At 57.3% G+C, this 14652-nt stretch overlaps 1 protein-coding gene across 2 annotated transcripts in view; it reads right to left on the reverse strand.

Moving 5' to 3' along the window:
• The window catches only part of WFS1 (wolframin ER transmembrane glycoprotein), a 30523-nt gene extending 19663 nt beyond the window's left edge, over positions 1-10860 (reverse strand). The window contains exons 1-2 of one of the 2 annotated variants that reach the window (XM_032399667.1): positions 10709-10860; positions 3167-3399 (exon numbers count right to left, since the gene is read on the reverse strand). In XM_032399667.1, the coding sequence (XP_032255558.1) occupies positions 3167-3398 (232 nt within the window). In that variant the 5' untranslated portion in view covers position 3399; positions 10709-10860. Of the gene's footprint in view, positions 1-3166; positions 3403-10708 lie in introns of both variants that reach the window. The other variant, XM_032399673.1, reaches the window with a different exon arrangement.
• Between the last annotated feature and the right edge of the window lie 3792 nt (positions 10861-14652).

A 14652-nucleotide genomic window follows, 5' to 3' on the forward strand; every position in this document is an offset into this window, starting at 1 on the left:
CCAGTTTCTGTGCTCTGCAGCCGTGAGGCATCGTGGCTCAGAGCCCAGGGTCAGGACCCCTCGTCTGCCCAGAGGCCTTGGAAACAGAGCAGAGAACACGGCGGATCTTTCAAGGAGATGCGAAGATCAGAAGTGCCTAAGGACTGGGTGAGTTTCTGGAATAAATCAGGCACTAGCCTGGCGTGAACTTGCACAGGGGAGACTCTAGCCCGCTTCCACCACAGCTCGATCTCCGCTGGGCAGGGCTGGTGTTAACCCGGGAGACTCGGGTCACCTGTGGGCCCGTCACTCGGCAGCTGGGTGCTTGGGCAAGTCTGTGCCTCAGTATCCTCATCTCTAAGTGGGGTAACAACAGAGCTGCCCTCACAGCTAATCCCCATGAGGGGATCAGATGTGGCCCACGGAAAGCCCTGAGGACAGGGCTGGCCACGTGGTACACACAGATGTGCACGGCAGATGCTCATCGTGGGTTGGGGGTTTCTGCGTGGGCGGCACGGCTGAGCTGGGGGTGGTCATCTTAAGCAGCGGCCTCTCTAGAGGAAGGAAAAAATGACAAAGCCTGGGGGAGCTGGAGAAAGGGGAGGTGAGGTGTGACCAGGTGGCGGCAGGGGCTGGACTTCCTTAACTCGTCCAGACCACCTGGGGGAACGAAGCCTCCTCTCAACAGCCTGGGACTGAGGAGAGATGGCCCAGCATCCCGCCCATGGTGGGGGAGGGGATAAAGAAAGCACCCCCCCCACACACACACACCACGCACCGTGCACACGGCCAGTGTGTGGCACAAGCCTCCCTTGGGGGAGAGAAGAAATCTGGAGCACGCGCATAGCAGCTACACACGCACAGCCCCGAGCTAACATGAAGCCAGTCACCAAAGAGGTTCGTGGTGGGGGGTTTGTAAAATAGCGGGCACCCCCCACGGGGTCTGAATAGGATCTCGGGGAAGGAACCAGGGGACCAGGCTGCTTGGTGACATGAAGCACAAGGTACGCACCATCTCTGGGCCCCCACGCCAGGTGCCTGTGGGGACGAAGGGGCCCCGTCTCAGCACAGCACCCCCAGCTCCTGCGTGCACCGGGGCCTGAGGGATGTCCACCAAGGTGCACGGTCCCAGCACCGGTGCGATCCCCACGCAACACCATGTTGCTGGTATGGTCACGCCCACTTTACAGGTGCAGAAACAGGCCTGGTATGGCCTCCTGACGCCCTCAAGGACACATGGCTCAAGGGCATGGGCCAAGAGGGACCTGTCTCTGGCCCTCCCTGGGCCACCTCAGGGCCCTGACGATCAGTAACAGTTCGTGTGGACAGACACATGCTCCAGGGAGCCCCAGCTGGGAAATGTTCATGGAGAACCAGCGCTGGAGCCAAACTGCAGAAAGCGTTTTATAAACTGTAGGTTTCAACACAGTGAATCACAAAATCCATTCAACTGTCCACGAGCAGCATTGCTTTTACATAAAAGGAACAGAACGGCCCTGATCAGACTCCGCAAGCGCGGTAAGGAGGAGCGGTGTTTGGGAAATCTCTGTTCCCACTGAGTGTGTGTGAGTGCATGTGCGTGCGTGCATACACACACGTGTGCGGGCGTGCACGTCAGCTGAGGGTGGCACAGTATTTCCTGCTGTGGGTCGAGGCCAGGAAGTGTAGGAAGCAGTGGTGCCCTCTGAACGGGTAGGATTTCAGCAGGTGGAGCTGGGGAGGGCACATTTTGGGTGGAGCTTCCCACCTGGCAAAGGGAGGTGGGGAAGCATGGAGGCAGGCCCGGAGAACGGGGACCAGTGTTGGTGTGCGGGGAGGTGGGGACCTGGTGTGAGCGGGACGGCACGACCCCATCTGTAATCGGAGTGAACGGTCTACACGGTAGGGCTGGTTCCCTTGAGTGTAAGACACCCAGCGTGCTGGAAAGCGCTGCGGAAAGTACCAGAAAGAGCAGTGCAGGTACCAGTGACATTTCCCACAAACATTGGAGCCAGAGGCTTGGGGCTCCTCCCGCCCACGGCAGCCCCTAGAGCATGAAGAAACTCTCAGACAAGGCTGGGGCTCCGGCCCAGGGACCAGTCCTGACCCCAGCTCCCTCCCGGCGTATCTCCATCATAGGCCAGACCCACGACCATTATCACCCTGAGCCCTCCTCCCTTCCCCCTCCCGACCCGTCACCTGGGAGGCCTGGGGCTCTCACGGCCCCACCTCTACCCTGGGTGAAGCCGCCTCTTCCTGCCAGCCCTCGCCCCTGCCAGGCCCTCTCCTCCCATCCTAACCCTTGCTCGGCATCTCCTCTTCCCACAGAGCAGGCTTCCCACCACCCCAGCCCTGGGTCCAGGGCCACTTCGGTGCTCCCCAGGCCCTATGCTTCCCTCTGCTCCCCACCACACTGGACTGCTGGGGGTCGGGGGCAGACCTGACTCACCTGTGAAACCCGTGGCCACTCAGGGCCGTGCTCATGAGCAGGAGGTGGATGGAGGATGGACAAAGCCCTAGCGCCCCTGCCCCAGGGTCAGCGAGGTGGCCGGCCCCATGACCCACCGTCCTGTCCCACTCAGGTCCTCACACCAGCTCACCTCTGCCCCTGGGAGGTGCCTCTGGGGAAGGCCTGGGGGAGCAGAAACCTGAGGAGGCCCCAGAGTGGCGGGGGGTGGGGGTGGGGCGGGCAGCCCTTAACAGTCTGGCCTGGGGATGGAGGACAATGGCCCGCAGCGCATTGGGGACCCCAGCCTAGGGGCATTCCAGGGTGGCAGCCGGATCCTGAGGGGAGTGGCCAAGGACCAAGTAGAGCTGCCAACCAAATGGCCCTGATGGGCAGGGGACCACGTGGGCTCCCCTGAGCGCCGTGCGGGACTAGGGTGGAGGGTAGTCTTCCTCTCACTGCTCTCATACTCCAGCACCTGGTGCGGAACTGCCTGGTCCAGAACCAGCCCAGAGTGTGCACAGATCGGCACTGGAGCCATCAGGTCATAAATAAAATAGGGAAATGTGACCTCTGCTACCCTCCAAGTGCCTGCATCAGGACCAAAGCCCACTGTGCAGGCGACAGCCGAAGGGGCCTGGCCCGCAGGAGGAACTGGGCAGGGCTCCTGGGCCGCGTGCCAGGACTCGCTGCTCGCCCGGCTTCCCCGCAACAGCCCCGGCGTGCGTTCAGGACAGCCAGCTTCCAGCCCCAGCCCCTTACCTGTTTGGTCTGCTCTTTCTCGGCTCCGAGCACTCGGGGCCCGGGCCACAGCTGGGGCAGCTGTGTCTCCCACATCTGGTCCAGGGCCAACCTGGGGTCCAGGAGCTCGGGGCGCCTCACTCCTGTCCTGTTCCATTGAGGCAGTGGCATTGAGCCTTGAGCGGGCCTGGGGCTGCAGGGGTGGTGGAGGCTGTGGGCCAGAGGGGCGGGCAGGGGGGGCACCGGAGTCCATCCTGCTGGCGAGAAAAACCGAGGGTCAACACAGAAGGGCGGCCAGGTCCAGACTGCTCTGGCCTCGAGTGTTGGGCAGAGAGGGGACAGAAAAGAGAAGTGGGGTGGGGAGCCACCTCATGTTCTATGTGGGATCTCATTCAACCTCACAATAGCCCCTGAAGACCATGCCCATTTTACAGATGAGGAAACTGAGGGAAGAAATTCACTCAAGGCCTCTGGCTCAAGGGGTCCCACAGCAGGCATGAGCTCAGGCCCTACATCGTGAGGCCTGGAGTCCCTGCTTCACTGGATACGAGCCATCTGACCTCAGTGTCCGCGTCTGAGTGGCAGGGATGGTGCAAAGCTGTGAGGGTCCAATGAGATAATCCACATGGAGCACTAAGCATGGTGCCTGGCTCGGGGGGCTGCAGGGTGGCCTCCACATCGTATGTCTACCCCCAATCCGTGAAGGTGACCCTACTTGCAGATGTAATTAAGGATCTTGAAATGAGATCATCCTGGATTAGGGTGGGCCCTGACCCAACGACCAGTGTCCTGAGAGGAAGAGGAAGGAAACACAGAGAGAAGAATGCCATGTGACGGAGCCAGGGACAGGAAATGTGGCTGCAAGCCAAGGGCCACCAGGGGTCACCAGCCTTCAGCAGAAGCCAGGAGAGAGGTGGGGAAGGATGGCCTCTCAGAGCCCCTGAAGGAACCAATCACAGAGCAAGAGTTAAATAAATGTTAGCAGGTAAGTGGAAGGGAGGAGGGGAGGGGTGGGGGGGCCAGGAAGGGGGGAGGCAAAGAGCCCACTGAGCCAGGATTTAGGCAGATGTGCCCGACTGCAAAGCCCTCCATGCGAGGCCTAAACCGCTGGGCTTAGATGCCACCAGATACGAATACGCACTAAAAAAGCAGAGCGAGGTGCCTAAGAACAGGGAACGAACTGGAACAGACTAGGCAGCGCGGTGGTTCTACAGCCCTCTCATGACAGGCGAAGGGGCTCAGTCAGTCAATAAAAGGGACCTCATGGCTGATTAGCAAAACGGCAGGAACCACCACTGACACAATTGAGGGCAACAAGTCAGCGAGCCTGGAGCTGAAAGCCCTGGGAGGGGCCCCAGGATCCCCAACCCGGGGACTCAGGATGGACTTCAGGGGACACAGGCCCCTGAAACTGTTGGGACGACGTGTGCACTGGGTGGGGGACCCGGTGGCTTTTCCTCAGACTCCGAAAAGATGCTGTGACCCTCCACAGACTCAAGGCCACGCCCACCCTCTTCACTGCGCAGAGGAAAGTGAGCGCGGAGCAGGGAGAGGCTGCAAATGTGGAAATCTGGCCCCACGCCCGCAGCTCTGCGGTCCTGAGCAGGCCACGCCCCTCTGCTTCCTCCACTGTAAACGGGACAATCCTCTCAAGTGAGGGCCCCGTGGGGACCAGATGTGACTACGGGCTGCACACGGGGGCGAGGCATCCCCAAATCCCAGCGCCAAGCACCAGGCCTGCCAGGGTCGGGGCCCCCTGGATGTTTCTGGAGACAAATATCACAGGAAGAGTTGGGGCGGCCCCAGGTGCCACGAGCCTGTTCCCCGGGGGGCTACACAACCATGCCTGCCCTGTCCCAGCCACAGTGGGTCCTGAAGACGGGATCTGTGTCCATCAGTCCTGGGAAGGAGGCACTCCTTGCCCCCAGCTCTGCGGTCCTGAGCAGGCCACGCCCCTTGAAACAGTTATTTTGACTGCCGTGCGACATGCCTAATACTCAGCCCAGAGGCCAGCCACAACCTGTGGTTGGGTCCCTGCAGTTCCTACCAGAATGTGTTTTCCAACGGAATATGTCCTTGTGGAGCACCTGGGAGAACTAGCTTGGGTTTATTTGGTTGGTTGAAGGTCGGATGGCTCGTGCCCGGTGAGGCAGGGACTCCAGGCCTCAAGACGTAGGGCCCGAGCTCATGCCTGCTGTGGGACACCTTGAGCCAGAGGCCTTGAGTGAATTTCTTCCCTCAGTTTCCTCATCTGTAAAATGGGCATGGTCTTCGGGGGCTATTGTGAGGTTGAATGAGATCCCACATAGAACACGAGGTGGCTCCCCACAGATTTCAATCTGGTCATTCCTCCGTCTGAAGGACTCAGTCCTTATTTTAAACCATCCCCCAGAGGCAAGACCAGAGCACGGCCGAGCCACATAAATCTGCTTGGAAATCAACACACTGCTTCATGCTGTTTCCAAACTGTAGGCTTCAGGGAGCCCAACAAGGAGGCGACTTTCCAAACTGTAGGCTTCAGGGAGCCCAACAAGGAGGCGACTTCTGTGAAACTCGCCATTTAGCTGCAAGTGTAGACCAGAGTGAGCACGTAGCCAGCCACGGGCGGGGGAGACCCACGGTGACGCGGCACACGGAACCCAGTCACACAGGTCATCCCCTGACCCAAGACAGCAAACACGTCAGTTCTTTAGACCACATGGGGCCACATCCTGCCAAGCCACCTCTCGTGGCCTGCTGCCCCCAGAATCAAGGGCCACCTCCTTGGAACAGCAGAGCGCAGCTGGCCTTGACGACAGCCAACTTGCGTCGGGAATAGCAGCAGGAACGGACGTGTGTCTGGGGCGCGCTCTGCTCTCCGCGCTTGCCGTGCACGGTCTCGGGGTGCCGCACGCAGCGCTGTAAGCCAGGTCCTGCCACTAGCCGGTGTGACAGACGGACGGGTGGCTTAGCCTTCAACCCTCACCCCATTTCACAGACGAGGAAACGCGGGTCCAGAAAGGTGGGACCCGTGCTCCAGGCCACACAGCTCACGGTGTTGGAGCTGGAATTCAAATCCACCAAGCCTGTTTCTGAAAAAGGGGCCTCTCACAATCCGACCCCGGCCACGCCTGCCCTGTGCTCTGGCAGAGAGAGAGCCCTCTTCCTCCAGTGCGGGACCCAATGTGCCTCGTTCCTGGGAGTGTCCCCGATGCCTCCCTGAGTCGTGTCTCAGGTAGTACCCCCCTCTACCAGGAGACCCCAGGCCAGGAGGGACACAATTTTACTACCACGAGACATGGGGAGTGAGTCTCAGTTTTACCCGGGACCTGCAGCTACTTAATCTCACTGTGTCTCAGTTTCCTCATCTGTAAAATGGGAATACCACCTCCCATGTAGGGGTGCCATGGGGATTAAGGGTGTGAAGGAAGAGAAAGTAATCTGCAAACTATGAAACATTAAAACGAACAATCAACCAACCAACCAACCAACCAACCAAATAAACCCAAGCTAGTTCTCCCAGGTGCTCCACAAGGACATATTCTGTTGGAAAACACATTCTGGTAGGAACTGCAGGGACCCAACCACAGGCTGTGGCTGGCCTCTGGGCTGAGTATTACGCATGTCGCACGGCAGTCAAAATAACTGTTTCAAATAAAATCTCTGCTTAGTAAGAATGGATGAATAAAAGAAAATTTTCGGATTCTCTAAGAGTTGGTCAAGCCCTTTGGGGAGCAGAGGGCTTATTATTTTAAAGCAAACGAGACAATTCACTGCCAGGGTTGGGTCACAGGGAGGATCCCAGACCATCTCCTGGTGGAAGGACCCACACAGGGTCTGGCCTTTCCAGCTGTAACACGTTCTCTTTCCTGGGGTTCTGGGAGCCTGCATCTCCTTCCCCTGGAGCACCTGCAGCCTTGCCTGGCACGCATCGGCGGCCTAATGTGCAAGGCACACCGGGACAGCCTGCCCTCAGGGAAGCAACAAGCTTATAGGACCTCGCTGTGTGACTTTAAGCAATTCCCACCCCCCAGGCCCCAGCATCCTGATGGCAAAACAGGAGCGTCTTCATCCAGCTTGGCCCCAGCTCCAAGACTCCTCCAACCTGCCTGCTGGTGGGGCGGCCAACCCCACTGCCCCCTGATGGCCAGGGCGGTAGCCTGGAAACCTGTCATTGTGTAAGATCCAAAAAAACAAAGTGGCTGGCATTCTTTCCACGTGAGTCCCAAGGCATATTTTTATCCCATCAAAACACAAAATACCAGCACCAAGGAGCTTGGCTGAGGAGCTGCCACCCCCAAGGAGGGCTGCAGGGACCATGCACCTATGGAGACATGGAGCAGAATGACCCCATGTGGCCTTCTGCCCCAAACGCTCTAATCTGTGCGCAGGCTGGCCCCCACTCTGGTCCCCCGGGGGGGCAGCCCCACCTCTGAAACAAGCCCCCACGGGAAGCCTTCAAGTTGTTCAAGTGCCCTCTGACCAGAGCCGCCACACTACCCTCCCAGCCCCGGGGAATAAGCAGGGGTGCCCACAGGTGTCACAGACAAGGGGGTCTGACACCGGCAAACTTGCCGGCACCATGCAGAGGGCAGCTAGGAACATTACAGCCCCCCAGCACGGTGCTCCCCTACAAAGATGTTAACCATGACCCCGTACACAAATAAATGTTTAAAGTCAAGGAAAATGTTGGTGTAACACTGTTAAACAGGATTTAAAGCAGCATGAGAATCATCCTGTCTCTTTAGAATGAAAACGAAATCTACCTGCAGAAAAAGATGAAAGAAAATGTCCCCCGAACTGTTAATACTGGCTCTCTCTGAGTGGAGGGATTATGAGTGGTTTTATTTTATTCTTTTTCTAAATGTATTTCCCTGATTTTCTATAAAAAATGTGTAAGGTGTTTGAAATGAAAACAAAACATATTTTAAAACCCGCCTATGACTGAGCCCTAAGGGAAAGGGCCCAGGGGTTTCCAGGGTCTGAGGAGGCTGCTCGAGCATGGCCCAAGGCAAAGGGCTACTCCTCAAGACAAGGGCACAAAGCCCTTGGAGGCTCCCAGATACCTATTTTTGCTCCAGAGTATTAAGGGCCAAACCAAGGAACATTCCAATTCCACTCAATGTGCCAAGTCCATAGAAACAAAGTGGGAGGCAAGTTGGGAATGCCCAAATCCTCGATCAAGGACAGCCACGAGTGTCTGCCCAATGCCGAGCCCACACGGCACACCCCGCACCTGCTGTGAGCCCGGCCCCGGCGGGTCAGCAGACACGGACTGGGGGCTGATCCTTCGCTGGGCACTGTGCTGGGCCTCCCGGCCCCAGACAGCACTCCCATAGGGCTGGCCTTCGAGCAGCTCATGCCCAGTGGGAAGGATGACACCTAAACAGACAACTACAAAGATGGAGCAGCATTTGGGGTGCAAGCACCCAACGGGGGGTCTCACTCAGCTTTGGAAGGCAGGGTAGGGATTGTGGAAGAGAGCCGTTGACTCAGCCTTTAAGACAAGCAGGTGTGAGCCAGGTGAGGGTGGAAGGAAAGAGGAATGGAGGAGTGTGGGCATTCCAACAGGGGACTGCCCAGGAGAAAAGACAGCAGAGGGAGAGTGACCAGCCATGTGGCCAGGAAGGTGTGGATGGCTGGGAAGTGACCGTGGGGATGGGACACAGGAATGAGAGAAGAGGCTGTGTGGGCGGCTAGGGCAGGTCCCAAGGGCCTGAAGGACGCCAAGCTTTGGAGGCAGAGCTGAGCCTAGGGCCAGGAGGAGTTCGGAAGGACAGTGCTGAGCAGGGAAGTGATAGTTAAAGAACCACTGGGGCTGTGTGGGGACAGGATGGAGAGCCCAGGAAAGGGGCTGGGTGACCATCCAGGGAAAGGTAAGGAGGCCTGGTCCAGGGCCAGCATCTGACAGCAGCTCTGGGGCCAGAAGAGACAGGAGTATCACCGACTGAATGTGAGGGGTGGGGAGCACAGGGTGGCTTGGTTTGTGGCTGGGGGCCACAGCAGTGGTGCCACTTTCTGGGGTGGGGACGTGGGAGAGGGCGAGAGCCATATAAAGCATAAAGCTCCCTCCCTGTTATGATTCTTCTTATCACCATCATGGACCAGGGTTTGATCTCTGTCCCAGAGCTCAGGCACTTCTGGGGGCCGGGACTGAGCTGGGTCTCCTCTTTGACCAGCCCCCAAGGCCTGTCCAGCTCTGGCGTAGGAGGGGCTGGGGAGGCGTGAGCAGGGAGCCCTCCACATAGTCTTCCATCCTGGCAAAGAAGGTGTGATGTGGTCTCCCAGCAACCTTCCCTGTTTTCAAAGGTCCATCTGCTTGGGGGTTGGGGGGTGCAGGGGGTGCAGCAAAGGAGTGGTTATATAAGGGAACCTTCCTCTAAATCTCTGGTCAGACACCATGGGGCTCCCGTGAGAATCACAGCCCCTTAGAGACACAGGGGCCAGGACGGGACCGTGGAAAGCGTGGCCTCTGCGTTTCCGTTGATATGGCTCCCTCACTAGGGCTGCAGTGAGAACAGGCGACCAGCATGGAGGGTACCCAGGGCACTCTGCAAGTGACAGATCCCAGCAGAAGGGAAAGCCCTTTATAAACAGGCCAAATGCCAGGGGTCACTGTCCAAGGTGAGGAGAGGCAGGACTGGGCTTGCTTGAGGAGAGTGCACATCGGGGTGCAAGTCTTCCCCCAGGCTCTTTGTGGTCCTGGGCAGGTCACCAATCCCCAGTAAGCCTCAGCTCCATCATGTGTCCACTGGGGCTATAATTCCCACTCCTATAAGACGGGTGGGGGAGGGGAGTGTAAATATTGTACAAACGTTAGCTCCTTGGAATTTCTTAACATCAACTACAAAAACCGTTGGGAGGGCATGGTTTCATCACATCCCTAAGGGCTGGGCGAGATTCCTCAGAAAGTTTCCATCTGTCACAACAGAAATTAATGGTGCGGAGGGCTGGCCGAAGGCCGGCTTCACCCCAGCAGGGGCCGGGAGGGACTGCCACTGCCCCTGCCTGCCCCCCTTACCGAGGAGGAGCCCCAGGGGGAGAGTGAGCGCCGCACTGATTCTAAGTGGGCTCCGGGGGGTTCAGCCTGACCCAGGGGCTGCCCCCTCCGGCGGGCCCGGTCCCCAGTGCGGGCTGGACCCCGGTCGCCCCCGCCGCCCCACCCGCGTCCCCGCGGGCACTGAGGGCCGCCCTGGGTCCCGCCGACGGCCGCGGGGGAAGGGCCATGACTGGGCACCTCGGGACCGGCGCTGCGGGGTGCGGGGAGGGGCGCCTCCGGCCACCCTCTGGCCACCCGCGGGTCCCCGGGGGCTACGGCTGCTGGCCTCTCGGTGCTCGCAGCGCGCGGGGTCCCGCGACTCCCGAGGGGGCGCGCCCCCCCCCAGGAAGTCCCAACCCAGGCCTGGGCGGGGGTCGCTGTGGGCGTCGCGGTGCGGGACCCCAGCCCCCCACTTTCTGGGGAACTTGTTGGGGGGGCGCTGGGAGCAGCCGCGCAGATGGAGAAACTGAGGCCCAAGGCGGGCGGCGCCTCCCGGGTGTCTTTCCAGTCCCCCGCGCGGCCGTCCCCCTCCCCGAAGTACTCACCCGCCCGCAAGTGGGCCGCACGCGACTCCGCGACGCCTTCGGACCTCCGGGCCTGTCGCAAAGTTGCTCGCGAGGAGCCGGACGCCCAGAGGCGGGAGCTAAGCAGCCGGGCCGAGCTAGCGACGCGAGCTGCTGCGGGAGCCGGCGAGCGGGGCCCACCACGGAGGGGCAGGGCCGGGGGCGGGGCCGCAGGCCGCGCTCCACTCCCGACGCGGCTCGCAAGACGCGGCGCCGGCTCGGCCCGCTGTGCGGCCGGCACGCCTGCCAATCACCGCGCGCCTCCGCCAGTCACGGGGCGCCTCGCCTGGCCGCCGCAGACTGCCCCCTGGTGCCGCGGGGCCGGAGGGCGCCGGGAGGGCGGGTCCGAACCGCCCACAGCGAAAGTTTCTGAGCCGAGTCGGCCCCGGCCCGGCCCACCGCGTCGTGGCCCGGCCCCCGCCCCGCCCCCGCCCCGCCGGGCCACGCCCACAAGGCGTTCAATCGCAGAGGGAGGCCCCTTGCCTCTCTGTCAACAGGTGGTTGGACCCTTGGGCAAGACGCGGGCCACCTTTCACCCACCACTCTGGCCCCAAGGTCCCCAACTTCAGATTCATAATCGTCGCTATTGCAATATTAACTAACAATTGAGTGCCTGCTATGCGCCAGACCCCTGAATTCCAGCCCTGCCAGAGACAGAGAGGGCTCTCCTGATACAGGGATAGACAAATATGGCCCATTTAAATGTGTACAAGTAACCAAGTGCAGCTTTAAATGCACGAAATTAAATGCAATGTTGCACGCTTTTCACGAGGTAATTATGGGATTCGTTTAAGAAAAGATATCAGTCCTGATGCAAGGCTCAGGCAGTTTGGAAACGCTCTTCTTTCAGTCTCACCTCCTATGTCTGAGGAGGTGCAGCTTGGAGATGAGGGGAAGGGTCTATCCTTAAGTCAGGGCCTTGGGAATATGAGGTCGTGGCCCGTGACCCCCCCTGGGCTGTGTCTGCTCTGTGTCTGGTCCTCCTAGCCAACCTGGGATGCCTGTCCTGGTCATCATGACAGAACCTGGCTCAGAGTGGCTGCCACAGATATGTTACCAACATGTGGGGAGCAAAGATCCCAGATGGTTTTGGAGATGGATTCTATATACTGAACACACAGCCCTGGGGACTTTCGTCAAAGCTATGTGATTCACACCAATCACCTCATCTGATTCTTCAGCTGCGCCCCCTCCCCCGGGGCTACCCCGTCTCATCTAAGGCTGTGAGGCTCACAGGGGAAGGAAGGAAATGGGCACAGAGCAGCACCTGCTCGGCCCCAGGTTCAGTTTTGGGGGGCTTTCATACATTGAGGTTTTCACTGCACCCCTAATGAGTGCATGGGGCTTGTTTTAACAATGAGAAAATTGAAGTTCAGACATAGGTAGTTATTTGCCCAATGCCACACAGAAATCTTTCACCTCTTATAATGTTTTTATTACAGAAAATTTGGAGAATTACAAAAGGTAGAAAGAAGAAAAAATCATTCAAAGACTATTACTGTTCATGATTTGGGATCTATGCATATTGAAGAAGGGGTTTCCAAAGGTCCCTGTGTTCACACTGCAAGTGTGTGCACATACCTGTTTAATTAGGGCCAAGTCCTAGAAACAGAAGCACTGATCCTGGTAGGCTCTTTCAGGTCTCTAGATACATTTTTACAAAACAGATTTCTCAATATTGTTTCCAGTTCACATCTGAGGGGTACACACTGGCATGGGGAACTACCTTTTTAACCCCTTTCCTACTACAGTAAATGAAAAATGGCCTTCCTGCCTTCGTAACCTGCATTTCCATGCTAACTAATGAGGCTAAACTTTTCATGTTTCTTGATTTTGTTTTTTTTAAAGATTTTATTTATTTATTTGATAGAGAGCAAGAGAGCATGAATTGGGGGGAGGGGGAGAGGGAGAAGCAGACTCCCCATTGAACAGGGAACCTGACCCTGGGCTTGATCCCAGGACCCCGGGATCATGACCTGAGCCAAAGGCAGATGCTTAACCGACTGAGCCACCCAGGCACCCCTCATGTTTCTTAATTTGAAAAGCACCTACTTTCTCATGCATCTATTGGGCTTCTTAGGTTCTTTGAAAACTGATGAGATGAGTTCTTCTATTTCCAGCCTACCTTCTTTACCACCTGTCCTCCCCATCAGCTGGCAGGATGGGGGCAGACCTGAAAGGCCTGTGCAGCCCACCCTTGGGGCCAGCAGCCATCCTCACACCTGGGAGGCTGGGAGCAGACAAGCCTCCTCCAGGGACATGGGAGTGCCTTGCCAACACTGTCTTCCTTGTCTACAAGAACATAAATGACTCGTCATTCACCCCCTTGCTGGTGGGCCACCGCCCAGGAGACCACCATAGCCTGGTCCTTACGGGCCTGACACATGATCACAGAGAAGCCAAGACACTCCCCTTCAAGGGGACTCAATAAGCAGAGGACGAGGATGGCTTGAGCAGCCCGGGCCCAGCCTGGAGGCACTCCATGGAGCGAAAGGCCTTGAAAGTCATCGGCAGATTCAGAAGGAGAACCATCAGGGCGAGGAAAATGAGCCAACAGGAAGATAACATGGAGCAAATGCCTTTCAGGGTGGAGGAAAAACACGTGAAAATCCTCTGGGAGAAAACGAGAGGCTGCGGGCAGTTCCAGGAGGGAGAGCACCCACCTCTCAGGAGCACCAGAAGGAGTTGGTGGGCAGACAGCAGTGAAAGAAACAAGGAAATTTCCAGAGGAAGATGTCTTGGGCTGAAGCTCTGCGGTGAAGGCCCCAAGGCCCAGAATGGGAGACCATAGCTAGCAGAGTTCCAGAAAGAACTAGTCCCGGGCAAAGGCAGGAGAACCAGCATAGTGCCAGTTCCTAGGGGACCTCGGAACAACTTCCAGGGACTCTGATGATCTGATCAAGGAACACTACCCCTGCTATGATGGAATTCTGCTGGGGAAAAAGAAAGAAAATACCCCACACGGCAAGATGCGCAGAGGGTCCCTTTTATCCACAGAAGGTTCCCTCTCACTAAGACAATTCAAGTACAGCGGAGATCTCAAGATAGAACAGAAGCAGAGAACAGAAAATGCTGGTGGGCAGTGACCCTTGCAAAATGCTCGATTTAATCTAAATATGCCTGGGATTTTGTACGATAATTGCTAAGTAAGAATTCTTGAAATCTGTGCCCGATACTGTAAGGGAAACCCATATTCATCTGGGAGTAAACATAGAATCAATCTCAGCCACCCCCGGAGTTGAAGGAGCAAGGGGCCATGGAGAGGTCGGAGGGATGTTCTCGCATCTGGTGGCAGGGAGAGGCTTGGACAAAGGGCTTGCTCTGGTGCGAGCAGGAGGGGTGGGAAAGGAAGAATCTCGTGGGGGGTGCTGTTACTGCTTACTTTTCCTACATTCACAAGGGAGTATCGGTGTAATTATGACTATCAGGAGCTGGAAGAGGCGGGAGGGGGGAGCAGGTGAGGGTGTCGAGAGTGAGCAGGGAAGCAAAATTAAGGAAGGAGGAAAGAAAGAAATGATAGCAATAACAAAGTTCAGTCCACGTAAACACAAAGTGAGGCAAAGTAAATAAAACCACACATATTGGCTTTCGTATACAATGGGAATGGGCTGAATTTCCCATCAAAAGCCTATAAGATTGGGGTAAAAATAAAAATCCAATAAAGTTGATGTAATGTATGGGGATTAACATAACAATAAAAAAAATTAAAAAAAAAATCCAATAAAGTTGCAATTTACAAGAAATGCCCTCCAAACTGACGAGAAATAGAGGCCCAAAGTGCACAATGTTTGAAAATTGAAATTAAAAAATGACAAGAATGGCAAATTTGTATTACATCAGGAAGAATTCAAGGCAGAAAGCATTCACAGGGGCGCCTGGGTGGCTCAGTTGGTTAAGCGACTGCCTTCGGCTCAGGTCATGATCCT

This window comes from Phoca vitulina, unplaced genomic scaffold (genome assembly GCF_004348235.1).
Source record: "Phoca vitulina isolate PV1807 unplaced genomic scaffold, GSC_HSeal_1.0 scaffold3, whole genome shotgun sequence".
In the NCBI taxonomy this organism is placed as follows: Eukaryota; Metazoa; Chordata; class Mammalia; order Carnivora; family Phocidae; genus Phoca; species Phoca vitulina.